This window comes from Mustela nigripes, chromosome 5, assembly GCF_022355385.1.
Source record: "Mustela nigripes isolate SB6536 chromosome 5, MUSNIG.SB6536, whole genome shotgun sequence".
Classification (NCBI taxonomy): domain Eukaryota; kingdom Metazoa; phylum Chordata; class Mammalia; order Carnivora; family Mustelidae; genus Mustela; species Mustela nigripes.
Genome location: NC_081561.1, coordinates 71,233,033 through 71,247,072, shown reverse-complemented (window position 1 = coordinate 71,247,072; position 14,040 = coordinate 71,233,033). Strand labels below are relative to the sequence as shown.

The following is a 14,040-nucleotide window of genomic DNA, read 5'->3' as shown; positions in this document are numbered from 1 at the left end:
TCATTATGAACTCTAGTTCCTACATCTTATTAATATCCATATTGATTAGGTCCCTGCCAGTTGGTCCTGCCTCTTATTCTATTTTTTTTTTTTTTGAGGTGAGCTTTTTCATTTTGTCACTTTGTCCAAAGAAGGATAGATAAATGAGAGAATAAAATGCTAAAAGGGCAACAACAGCCCCATAAAAATACACACTAAACAAGAGACCCAAAATCGGGGCAAAAAGAAAGGAAAAGAAAAAAAAAGAATATGATCATACTGGGGAATAGAATGGAGCCACATACTAAATTTGGGGCATATGTTACTCTGTTAGAAAAAAATGCCTCCCAAAAGTTTAAAGAAAGAAAAACATCTGTATATACAAAAAATAAGGGGAGATATGATGAAGGGATGGAATATTGCTATAAAGATGGAAATTAAAAAAGATTTTAGAAAAGGAATTGATAAAATAAGTTGGTTGAAAAAGGAACAAAAACAATTTAAAAATAAGAGAGAATGTGATCAGCTGGGAAACTTGAACAAATCCATACACTAGATTTAAGGTATATTTTTGTCCGTTAGAGGAAACTGTATCCCAGATCCTTAAAGCAAGAAAAACTTATGTATATACAAAAAAATAAGGTTAAATATAGTAAAGAAATAAAATATGACTATAACAATGAAAAATTAAAAAGATTTAAAAAAAGGAATTGGTAAGATGTTGGTTGAAAAAGGAAAGAAGAAAAATGAAACCAAGAAAAAGATATAATCTGGACCCTCAACTCTATGGGCAAATAATCTTCAACAAAACAGGAAAAAATATACAGTGGAAAAAAGACAGTCTCTTCAATAAATGGTGCTGGGAAACTGGGCAGTTATATGTAGAAGAATGAAACTCGACCATTCTCTTACACCATACACAAAGATAAACTGAAAATGGATAAAAGACCTCAATGTGAGACAGGACTCCATCAGAGTCCTAGAGGAGAGCATAGGCAGTAATCTCTTCGATATCAGCCACAGCAATTTCTTTCAAGATATGTCTCCAAAGGCAAAGGAAACAAAGGCAAAGATGAACTTTTGGGACTTCATCAAAATCAAAAGCTTCTGCACAGCAAAGGAAATAGTCAATAAAACAAAGAGGCAACCCACGGAATGGGAGAAGATATTTGCAAATGACAGTAGAGACAAAAGGTTGATATCCAGGATCTATAAAGAACTCCTCAAACTCAACACACACAAAACAGACAATCATATCAAAAAATGGGCAGAAGATAGGAACAGAGACTTCTCCAATAAAGACATACAGATGGCTCTCAGACACATGAAAAAATGTTCATCATCACTAGCCATCAGGGAGATTCAAATTAAAACTACATTGAGATATCACCTTATACCAGATAGAATGGCCAAAACTAGCAAGACAGGAAACAACATGTGTTGGAGGGGATGTGGAGAAAGGGGAACCCTCCCACAGTGTTGATGGGAATGCAAGTTGGTGCAGCCTCTTTGGAGAACAGTGTGGAGATTCCTCAAGAAATTAAAAATAGAACTTTCCTATGACCCTGCAATTGCACTCCTGGGTATTTACCCTAAAGATACAAATGTAGTGATCCAAAGGGCACGTGCACCCGAATGTTTATAGCAGCGATGTCCACAATAGCCAAACTATGTATGTAGTATTTTTTAAGTATATAAATTTTGTTTTAATCTGGTTAAATATATATTATTTTTATTAGTCTTATCCAGTCTTAGGTTTAAGCAGTGAGTCTAGCACTAGTCTTGTGTCTCGGAGGTAATTCCGTTAGTCCTTTATATCTTACTGGAACAATAAATTTGGTTTCTGTTGCCTGCATTTACCTTAAAAGTAGAGTTCTATTTCTTTGTATTTCTGTTCTCTGTCCATAGTGGAATTTGTTATTTAAACATGGTTATATCTTTGGCCATTGCTTTGTGTTACTGGTATAGAGGGATAGATGTCAAAACATGAACTAATCATTCAATTTTAAATTTCAAATTTCTTTACAATCCTTTTCAAAAAAGACTTCTGATACTTCCTTGGGGGAAAATGGCATTAATCTCCGTACTCAAAATTTCACTATACATGTAGATATTGGTTTTTTGCCTATTTTTATATGCAAAGTTTCTTTCCAGATGACTAGGACTATCGAGTAGGTAATCCATTTTCTCCTTTTGGTACTTCCAAATGAAGTGCTCATATCCCCCCCTACATTTCCGCATTTCTTGCTCTGACTCTCCTATTAACTCTGTCTTCTGAATGTTGCAGAATTTTTCTCTGGAGAATGTTACTGTCCTTCCTTTTAAAAGAGTTTGAGGAAAAAAAACATCATTCTCTAAAAGTAAAATTAAAAACCTATGAAAATAAAGGTACTGTTCCTGATATGCCTTATAAAGTTGAAAGACAGATACTCTGTAATGAAAAGAAAGTATGGAAATAAGGTAGAGTTGGGACTTGGGGATTCAGACCCAGCAGAATTATGGTAGGAGAAGAGAATGAAATTAAAGTGAAGATGAGAGAAACTAGATGTAATAAAAATGCTGACACCTATAGTTAACATTTGATTAAAGTGGAAGAAAATTATTGGCATAGAAAATATAAAATAACTCACTCTCATGGAAACCATACTTTTTATTTATCTTTATTTTTTAAAACTGCATACTTGGGCATCAGTACGTACTCTGTAAGTTTATTAGCAGTATTAAGCTGAAATTATTTTCTTTTCAGTTTTGAGTGTAATAATGAAATGTATACCTTTCTTTTACCTGTTTCAGTATGGCTTGGGAAGAGAATTTGTTAGATGATTTACTAAATTTTGCTGCCACTCCCAAAGGACTACTCTTTCTTCAAAGAACAGGTGCCATCAATGAATGTGTGACATTTATGTTCAACCGATATGCAAAAAAATTACAGGTATGAATTACCATCTGCCGCAGTCAAAAAGAATTTTTGTTGTTGTAAAAGCCATTAAGAACATCATTCTGTCTTCTCTGCAGAAGAGGTTATTAAACCCCAATTAAAAAGCCATATAGCATTGTAATTTTTAACTTGATATTTTTTCAGGAAAGCATTTGAATTGATGTTGCTCTCTATGGATGTGTTTACAGGATGGGAAGTAACCAGATGGAATTGAAAAATACATTTAACCATCCAGATGTGTTATAAATACAATAAATTTTGATTACACTAAAACTGGATGGACTTTCAGGAAGGGGATAAACCTCATTGGGCTTAAATGCACATGTTAATAAGAATTTAGTTCTCACATTAAAAAAAATACTTGTAGAGGTATTTTACTGATACTGTTAAAATGTCGAGCATAATTTAGCCCTTTCTCAGAAGTTCATTGAGGTGTATTCAGCTTCTTGCTGTGATAGCATAAACATCCCTGAACTTGGCTTTTTGGATCATATGTATGCTTTTAAATTGTGTCTTGTTTCTGGCAGCTGTTGTATATTGATGTTACTAGGTTACCAGGTTGTAAATAACATTTTATTTGTTCGTCAGTTCTAATTTCCTGCTTTTGCTTAAACTTATAAAAACACAAATAACTTAGAGTTTTTGCCTGGAAGAGTAGATGGTTTATGAGGGAGGGCCCTAAGCATCCCTTCACAAATAAAACATATGAAAATTTGTTCATGGGTTTATGATATTAGGTTTGTATGTGCAGATGTGTTTTTATTTATCTAGTTGGACCTCAAGTATAGAGAACTTAGTTATTTATATACCACAGTTTATGGCATCTCTTCTCATCTGTGCATGTAAGGTATCTGTTTTGATTAATTTGATTCCTCTGCCATTTCTGAGTCACACTTCCATTTCACCTGGCATGTATTCCTTTATCCCTGGGTTCCATGCTAATGTGTTTAATATGTATAGTATCTTGGGGTGTGGATACTTCTTGTCAAATATTGTCTTAGTCCATTTAGGCTGTTAAAATACCATTGATTGTGTGGTTTATAAACAGCACACATTTATTGCTTACAATTCTGGAGCCTGGAAGTCCACGATCAGGATGCCAGTGTGGTCAGGTGAGGGCCCTCTTCTGATCATAGATGTGACATTGTATCCTCACATGGATAAGGGCTAGGGAGCTCTCCGGGATCTTTTTTGGAAGAGTACTAATCCTATTCTTGGGGACTCAACCACCTCATGATCTAATCAAGGTCCCATTCACTATATCACCTTTGGGGTTTAGGATTTCAACACATGAATTTTATAGGGACACAAATATTCAGACTATAGTAAATATTTAAGGTTTTTGGGAGTTTTAAGTTTACATAAATGAATTTGTCATTTTAATATGAATTTCTCTGCTGGTGAGTTTGAATCTCCTTGTGTACTTAATTAACCATTTGGGTGGGTTTTTTTGTTTGTTTGTTTGTTTGTGTTTTTTCTTTTGTGTGTGTGTGGTTTTTTTGTTTTATTTTGTTTTGTTTTTTACATTTTTGAAAATACTAAAGCAATTCAAAGACATTTTTCTTTCTCAGATGCTTGAGACTATGCATACATAACTTTTGCTACTGTGATCATATATCTAAGACTAGATGTCATTGTTTTAACATTTATGAATATTAAAAGAATTTAGCCTTCTTTTGTACCACACTGGTGGTTATAATAGAGGATACTGTTCCCTAAATCTCAGTAATGCACAACCTTATAATATGATTCAATATTTTAATGATGCTTTATGCTATTCAGGACATTTTTTGAAAATTTAGACTCTCTGATATCTTGTACGAAAACTACTAGTCCATTTCCTTAATTTTGCTGAAGAGAAAGTAGAGATCCACATTTTGTAAAATGATCTGTGAATGCTCACACCTAGTTACTGAAGGCAGTAAGACTAGAACTTGTCTTTAACAGTGTTCCTGAAAGTTAAGTCATACTTTAGTCAAGCATGTCTAACTTTTCTGAAGTTTTGCTTTGCCTCTTCCTTTTCAGTACTTAATATGAATTTGGGAGGCTCCTGTGGCTATTAGTATCAAAATCAGCAGAGTCAGTGGGGATGACTGATGTGTAAGGTATTTTTTGAGTTATTACAGAGGAGGGCAAGCAGGAAAAAAAAATTCATATTTCTGTACCTCTGTGTTATCTAATGTATGGTAAATTAAGGAAAGTGGAAAAGATAAGTAATAAAATTAGAAAAGGAAAGCAAACTTATAAAACATGAATAGCAGAAAATTGAAGAAATCTAATTCTTTCCCATGATCTTTTAGTTCCTTCCTACTTTTCTTTTTGCCCTCAAATCTGAACGTACAGTTTGTATTTTTAAAATTTGATTAAAACAGATCCTTTTAATGGAATGTTGAAAAAATAAAAATTATAAATGGTTAGTTAACTTTGTTTAGAATTCAGCCATTTTATTAGCCAACCTGGTCATAACTAAGATCTGAGAAGGAATATTTTTTAATGTTTATTATTTTCATATTCCGTTTTTTGCCAAGCGTGATATTTTTGTGCTTTACCATGAATATATGTATAGTACTCTCTTTGGGACATAACAAATTATCCAAGGTTTTCCACAACACTGTTTAGAAACCTGTGTGTTACTGATGAGAATTCTTTGTGTGTGTGTGTTTGTGATATATATATATATATCACAAGGAGAAAAAAATCAGATTTCCTCTAAAAATAATTACCATTTAGAAGATACTATTTTTTAAAGTTTCTCAGCTATTTATAAGTATAGTTCAACTGATAATACAGATTTATTAATGAGGAAATTTATTATTGAAGAACTAAACTAAGGAATAAAATAATACAATTTAAAGTCAGAAGGCATGTTAATCTTCATCTGGTCAAAGTTGCTTATTTTATGTATGAAGAGACTGAGACCTAGAGAAGTGACTCATTCAAGGCAAAAATCTACTTAATTTGAAGGCTAGAGCTAGGACCTATATCTGAAATAGGATTGTGAAAAATATTAACTCATTGATAGGGTGTCTGATTTGTGTTTGCTGCTAATTATCTTTACCTGAAAGAATGTGTAGTACTGTAATAAGGAGAATCAGTTACTCTGCCTGTAACGTATGAAGAAAGTATTAGCATTTTATGTTTTCCTGCTTTTCATTGTTCCTTACTTATGTTGTTAGATCAGCAGGCATAAAAAGTTTGGCTATGGAGTTTTGGTGACACAAGTGGCATCCACAGCAGCAGGTGCAATAGCACTACAAAGTTCGGGTAAGTTTTCCTTTTAATTAGAATTCTGATTATTTTAAATAAAATGAGCAGGCCGACGGAGAATTTAACTGGCATGATCAGCTCTCAGGATGTTTACTCTAAAGTTATTTTCCCTGTTACTTTCTCTTAGGTAAGGGAAAGTTACAGAGTGTCCTTTATTTTTTCACTTCCATGAAATTGCAATGGGATTTTTTTTCTCTTGAAAGATATATGTACACACAGCCTTGTTCTCTTTTTTTGAGAATAGGGAACATAATGAATTAAACTGAGAAGTACTTGATGCTTTAGAAAATTGTCTTTATGTTATAAATCAAAAGGATGTTGTCCTCTCAGTACAGCTGAATCTTACAGGATTTCTTTTTTTCTTTTTTCCTTTTTTGAATCTTACAGGATTTCTTAATGCTCAGTTTTAGTGGCCTGTATATGCTTCAGAATTTACAACCACAATAGTTAGCATACATACATACATCCCATTTCCTTATTTCCATTCTTCCTCTTTTGCTTCTTGAAAGCTTTCCTCTTACCACTTAGTTTTCACCACTGTATTTGCAGTCAGCATGTATTATCTACTATGGATTGGATTTTTAAGAAGTTTAAACATTGCTAACTTAAGATATCTAAGGTTATCTGAACCCTGAACCAGAGACAAGACATACCTCTAATAGAGATTCTATGGTTATATTTTTGAAAGCTTAGGGTTGATGAATTATAACATCACTGACCACAACTGATTCTCTCCTTAAATGAAAATATTTTACTATAATATATCTTAAAATCTTTTTGACAAGCTAATTTGGAATATTATGAAACATGTTTCTTGGTAGAAGTTGTCATAAACTGAACAACTTATTTCTTCTTCTATTTGGTATATAATCTAATATATTTCCATAGTAGAGGCACATTAATGGAAGCATATGGAGACTAGATTTAACCTCAGATTTCCCTGTTGGCCAAGTCATTAAGCTTCTAAGCCTCATGATATCAGTTATCTTACAGGGCAATGGAGAGAAGACTAACACTGATTGAGTTCCTATGATGTCTTAGGGTAGTATATTAGTAACTCTACATGTATCATCCCATTTATACTTCATGTCAGCCCTCAAATATAGCAGTATTTCAATTTTCAAAAGGGGGAACTGATGCTCTAAGAAGTTAAGGGATTTGTATAAGGACATACCACTATTAAGCTGGCAGGTTTATAATTTCAACCCTGATATTTTTTATTTCAGATTCCATATTTTTTCTTTTATATCACAGGAGCCTTTCTGCTCTGATGTTATTATGAACTTACTGATTTTATTAGATATTCTGTCTTACACTTTTTTATGTAATTTGATTCTTCATAAAAATTTAATAATCAACCTTAATAATCACTTTCATTTAGTCATATAGTATCTTACTCATGAGAATTTAAATTCTGTTGAGCCAAAAGTTGTGTGAAATTCAATTGTTTCAAGCATAAGAATTTAAAAAAAAGTTATATTAGTATATATATTGGGATAAGGAACACACACTGTTTGCCTACCCTGCCTCCTGATAGCTCCTACACACATGCACACACACACACACACACATACAACCTTTCAGCCACCTTTCATTGTTGGCCCATTTGCAGAGTAAAGTATAAATCTTATTTTTCAGGAAAACATGCTCAGATGTTATTGGCTAAGGGATAAATTTTATGTAAGACTCAAAATTCAGTTCTCCAGGGAGATAGTGTCTCAGAATTTAGTCATTATGCAGTTTTATGACAGTGAGGTATCATGAAGATATAGTGAACAGTAGGAGATACAATTTTTACCAAGGTTAGAAGTTATTTTTTACTCAAGATGTAAGTATGTGTCTGTTGTCACTGTGGATCAGTCTTGTCAGAGGGATAATTATGTATTTCTCTATAATCCCAAGAAATAGTAAAATAATGTAAAATAATTCTTCTTAGGATTTATTAATGCACTTATAACTGAATTATGGGCCAATCTGGAATGTGGAAGAGATGATGTTAGAGTAACCCATCCCAGATCTACTCCAGTGGATCCTATTGACCGGAGCTGTCAAAAGGTGGGGAATGATCTGGGTATCTCTCTCAGAAATTACTTCATCCTGACTTTATATATATTAGGTTACAATCAGCAGCTTTTCCTAACTTTCTTTTAACTCCTTTGTTTCAGTTCTAATTTTTTTTTTTGTTTTCAAAAAGTGGTTAGAACTACTAGTGTTTAATGGGAATTGCATTTCGTAAGAATGTTTTCCTTTCACATTGTTTTTACTGTAATTTTTTTCTATCGAAGAGTAAGACACAGCAGACATTATGAAAAACAACCTCACTCACCCTACCAAAACCCTAAAACAAAAACCAATCAACCAAAGGAAAAAAAAAAAAGAGGAAGCTTTTGCCCTTTGTTTAAATCTAATAGAAAATTGTCATTTAGAGTAATGTGCCAAAAAAGGAGAAATTCTAAAGTACCTATACAATGTTCTATTATAATTCAATGGCTTTTATGTATTTGACATATTTCCCAAATTTCACCAAAGCTAAATGACTTGAGAATTCCTAACTTTGACTTTATGGCAGGCTGGGAAAGTTTAAAAGAAAATGTTATAAAATTATTTTAAAAAATGAAATTTTGTTTTCTGTAATGCTAGGCTACTTCCCTCCAGTAGTAAACACAAACTCTTGAAAAGAGACTTAAAAAAGCAACAGAATGGCTAAAAAGAGACTCCCCCCAACCCCCAAAAAAGGAGGGGAGACAGTGTGCAGATGAATAGATTGGACTGCTTGAGATTCTGTTTAACAGACTTTTGCCTGAGGGCAAGAATCCACAGAGATATCCATATTCTAACAAGTTTGAAAAATCAAAAGAGAAGAGTTTTAGGGCTACACAGCAGCTGGCACATGGAAGGAAGTCTCTGGGAAGGAGAGAAGTACATAGGGGGCACTTAAATTTTGTTTGTATGCCATCCAAATATAAGACTCTCCCCTGAACTTGGACTCAAGAGATATCAGATGTTCTTACCACAGAGGTCAGAGTTTAGAGCTTGAATTTGCCCTGTTAAACTGTTAAGTTAAAATCAGCATTGTGGAGGGAGGAGTCAAGATGGCGGAGAAGTAGCAGGCTGAGACTACTTCAGCTACCAGGAGATCAGCTAGATAGCTTATCTAAAGATTGCAAACACCTGCAAATCCATCGGCAGATCGAAGAGAAGAAGAACAGCAATTCTGGAAACAGAAAAACAACCACTTTCTGAAAGGTAGGACTGGCGGAGAAGTGAATCCAAAGCGACGGGAAGATAGACCCCGGGGGGAGGGGCCGGCTCCCGGCAAGCGGCGGAGCAACGGCGCACAAAATCAGGACTTTTAAAAGTCTGTTCCGCTGAGGGACATCTCTCCAGAGGCTAAACCGGGGCGAGGCCCACGCGGGGTCAGTGTGGCCTCAGGTCCCACAGGGTCACAGAAGGATTGCGGGTGTCTGAGTGTCACAGAGCTTGCGGGTATTGGAACGGGAAAGCCGGCTACAGAGACAGAGCCAACAGTAAGATCACAGCTCGGTGTTACCTTGAACCGGTCGCAGGCTCGGTGAGCTCGGAGCGCGGCCGGAGGTCAGGCAGACGGGAGTAACTGGGCGCTGTTCTCTGAGGGTGCACTGAGGAGTGGGGCCCCGGGCTCTCGGCTCCTCCGGGCCGGAGACCAGGACGCCGCCATTTGTATTCCCATCCTCCGGAACTCTACGGAAAGCGCTCAGGGAACAAATGCTCCTGAAAGCAAACCCGAGCGGATTACTCAGCCCAGCCCCTGTTAAGGGCGGTGCAATTCCACCTGGGGCAAAGACACTTGAGAATCACTACACCAGGCCCCTCCCCCAGAAGATCAACAAGAAATCCAGCTGCGACCAAGTTCACCTACCAAGGAGTACGGTTTCAATACCAAGGAGAGCAGCCAAATTCCAGAGGAGGAGAAAGCAAAGCACGGAACTCATGGCTTTCTCCCTGTGATTTTTTTTAGTCTTGCAGAAATTTAATTTTTTTCTTTTTCATTTTTTGTTTTTTTTTTTCTGCCTTCTGGTAAAAATTTTTTTTTTAACTTTTACCCTTTTCTTTTATAACGTTTTTTAACTAGTTTATCTAATATATATATTTTTTCTTTTTTATATTTTTCTTTATTCGTTTTCTTTTTTTTTAATTCTTTCTTTCGTTCTTTATTTTTTTTCTCTCTCCCTTTATGAACCTCTTTTATTCCCATTCTACCCCCTCATGATTTGGGATCTCTTCTGATTTGGTTAAAGCATATTTTCCTGGAGTTGTTGCCACCCTTTTAGTATTTTACTTGCTCCTCCATAAACTCTGATCTGGATAAAATGACAAGACGGAAAAATTCACCACAAAAATAAGAACAAGAGGCAGTACTGAAGGCTAGGGACCTAATCAATACAGACATTGGTAATATATCAGATCTAGAGTTCAGAATGACAATTCTCAAGGTTCTAGCCTGGCTCGAAAAAGGCATGGAAGATATTAGACAAACCCTCTCAGGATATATAAAAGCCCTTTCCAGAGAAATAAAAGAACTAAAATCTAACCAAGTTGAAATAAAAAAAGCTATTAATGAGGTGCAATAAAAAATGGAGGCTCTCACTCTTAGGATAAATGAGGCAGAAGAAAGAATTAGTGATATAGAAGACCAAATGACAGAGAATAAAGAAGCTGAGCAAAAGAGGGACAAACAGCTACTGGACCACGAGGGGAGAATTCGAGAGATAAGTGACACCATAAGATGAAACAACATTAGAATAATTGGGATTCCAGAAGAAGAAGAAAGAGAGAGGGGAGCAGAAGGTATACTGGAGAGAATTATTGGGGAGAATTTCCCCAATATGGCAAAGGGAACGAGCATCAAAATTCAGGAGGTTCAGAGAACAAACCCTCAAAATCAATAAGAATAAGCCCACACCCCGTCACCTAATAGTAAAATTTACAAGTCTCAGTGACAAAGAGAAAATCCTGAAAGCAGCCAGGGAAAAGAAGTCTGTAACATACAATGGTAAAAATACTAGATTGGCAGCTGACTTATCCACAGAGACCTGGCAGGCCAGAAAGAGCTGGCATGATATTTTCAGAGCACTAACGAGAAAAACATGCAGCCAAGAATACTATATCCAGCTAGGCTATCATTGAAAATAGAAGGAGAGATTAAAAGCTTCCAGGACAAACAAAAACTGAAAGAATTTGCAAACACCAAACCAGCTCTACAGGAAATATTGAATGGGGTCCTCTAAGCAAAGAGAGAGCCTACAAGTGGTAGATCAGAAAGGAACATAGACCATATACAGCAACAGTCACCTTACAGGCAATACAATGGCACTAAATTCATATCTCTCAATAGTTACCCTGAATGTTAATGGGCTAAATGCCTCTGTCAAAAGACACAGGGTATCAGAATGGATAAAAAAAAAAAAACCATCTATATGTTGCCTCCAAGAAACTCATTTTAAGCCTGAAGACACCTCAAGATTTAAAGTGAGGGGGTGGAAAAGAATTTACCATGCTAATGGACATCAGAAGAAAGCAGGAGTGGCAATCCTTATATCAGATCAATTAGATTTTAAGCCAAAGATTATAATAAGAGATGAGGAAGGACACTATATCATACTCAAAGGGTCTTCCCAACAAGAAGATCTAACAATTTTAAATATCTATGCCCCCAATGTGGGAGCAGCCAACTATATAAACCAATTAATAACCAAATCAAAGAAACACATAAACAACAATACAATAATAGTAGGGTATTTTAACACTCCCCTCACTGAAAGGGACAGATCATCCAAGCAAAAGATCAGCAAGGAAATAAAGGCCTTAAATGACACACTGGACCAGATGGACATCACAGATATATTCAGAACATTTCATCTCAAAGCAACAGAATACACATTCTTCTCTAGTGCACATGGAATATTCTCCAGAATAGATCACATCCTCGGTCCTAAATCAGGACTCAACTGGTATCAAAAGATTGGGATCATTCCCTGCATATTTTCAGACCACAATGCTCTAAAGCTAGAACTCAACTAGAAAAGGAAGTTTGTAAAGAACCCAAATACATGGAGACTAAACAGCATCCTTCTAAAGAATGAATGGGTCAACCGGGAAATTAAAGAAGAATTGAAAAAAATCATGGAAACAAATGATAATGAAAATATAACGGTTCAAAATCTGTGGGACACAACAAAGGCAGTCCTGAGAGGAAAATATATAGCGGTACAAGCCTTTCTCAAGAAACAAGAAAGGTCTCAGGTACACAACCTAACCCTACACCTAAAGGAGTTGGAGAAAGAACAAGAAACAAACCCTAATCCCAGCAGGAGAAGAGAAATCATAAAGATCAGAGCAGAAATCAATGAAATAGAAACCAAAAAAACAATAGAACAAATCAACGAAACTAGGAGCTGGTTCTTTGAACGAATTAATAAAATTGATAAACCCCGGCCCAACTTATCAAAAAGAAAAGAGAAAGGACCCAAATAAATAAAATCATGAATGAAAGAGGAGAGATCACAACTGACACCAAAGAAATACAAACTATTATAAGAACAAACTATGAGCAACTCTACGCAACAAATTTGACAATCTGGAAGAAATTGATGCATTCCTAGAAACATAAAAACTACCACAACTGAACCAGGAAGAAATAGAAAGCCTGAACAGACCCATAACCAGTAAGGAGATTCAAACAGTCATTAAAAATCTCCAAACAAACAAAAGCCCAGGGCCAGACGGCTTCCTGGGGGAATTCTACCAAACATTTAAAGAAGAACTAATTCCTATCCTCCTGAAACTGTTCCAAAAAATAGAAATGGAAGGAAAACTTCCAAACTCATTTTATGAGGCCAGCATCACCTTGATCCCAAAACCAGACAAGGATCCCATCAAAAAAGAGAGCTATTGACCAATATCCTTGATGAACACAGATGCGAAAATACTCACCAAAATACTAGCCAATAGGATTCAACAGTACATTAAAAGGATTATTCACCACGACCAAGTGGGATTTATTCGAGGGCTGCAAGGTTGGTTCAACATCCGCAAATCAGTCAATGTGATACAACACATCAATAAAAGAAAGAACAAGAACCATATGATACTCTCAATAGATGCTGAAAAAGCATTTGACAAAGTACAGCATCCCTTCCTGATCAAAACTCTTCAAAGTGTAGGGATAGAGGGCACATACCTCAATATCATCAAAGCCATCTATGAAAAACCCACCGCAAATATCATTCTCAATGGAGAAAAACTGAAAGCTTTTCCGCTAAGGTCAGGAACACGGCAGGGATGTCCAGTATCACCACTGCTATTCAACATCGTACTAGAGGTCCTAGCCTCAGCAATCAGACAACAAAAGGAAATTAAAGGCATCCAAATCGGCAAAGAAGAAGTCAAATTATCACTCTTTGCAGATGATATGATACTATATGTGGAAAACCCAAAAGACTCCACTCCAAAACTGCTAGAACTTATACAGGAATTCAGTAAAGTGTCAGGATATAAAATCAATGCACAGAAATCAGTTGCATTTCTCTACACCAACAGCAAGACAGAAGAAAGAGATATTAAGGAGTCAATCCCATTTACAATTGCATCCAAAACCATAAGATACCTAGGAATAAACCTAACCAAAGAGACACAGAATCTATACTCAGAAAACTATAAAGTACTCATGAAAGAAATTGAGGAAGACACAAAGAAATGGAAAAATGTTCCATGCTCCTGGATTGGAAGAATAAATATTGTGAAAATGTCTATGCTACCTAAAGCAATCTACACATTTAATGCAATTCCTATCAAAGTACCATCCATCTTTTTCAAAG

The 14,040-nt window shown here is 35.6% G+C and overlaps 1 protein-coding gene across 1 annotated transcript in view; it reads left to right on the top strand.

Annotated features, from left to right (window-relative positions):
• Positions 1 to 14,040, top strand: part of TBC1D32 (TBC1 domain family member 32) — a 242,268-nt gene that overhangs the window by 81,127 nt on the left and 147,101 nt on the right. The window contains exons 19-21 of the mRNA XM_059400634.1: positions 2,773 to 2,911; positions 6,094 to 6,181; positions 8,121 to 8,239. Of these exons, the coding sequence (XP_059256617.1) occupies positions 2,773 to 2,911; positions 6,094 to 6,181; positions 8,121 to 8,239 (346 nt within the window). The remainder of the gene's footprint in view (positions 1 to 2,772; positions 2,912 to 6,093; positions 6,182 to 8,120; positions 8,240 to 14,040) is intronic.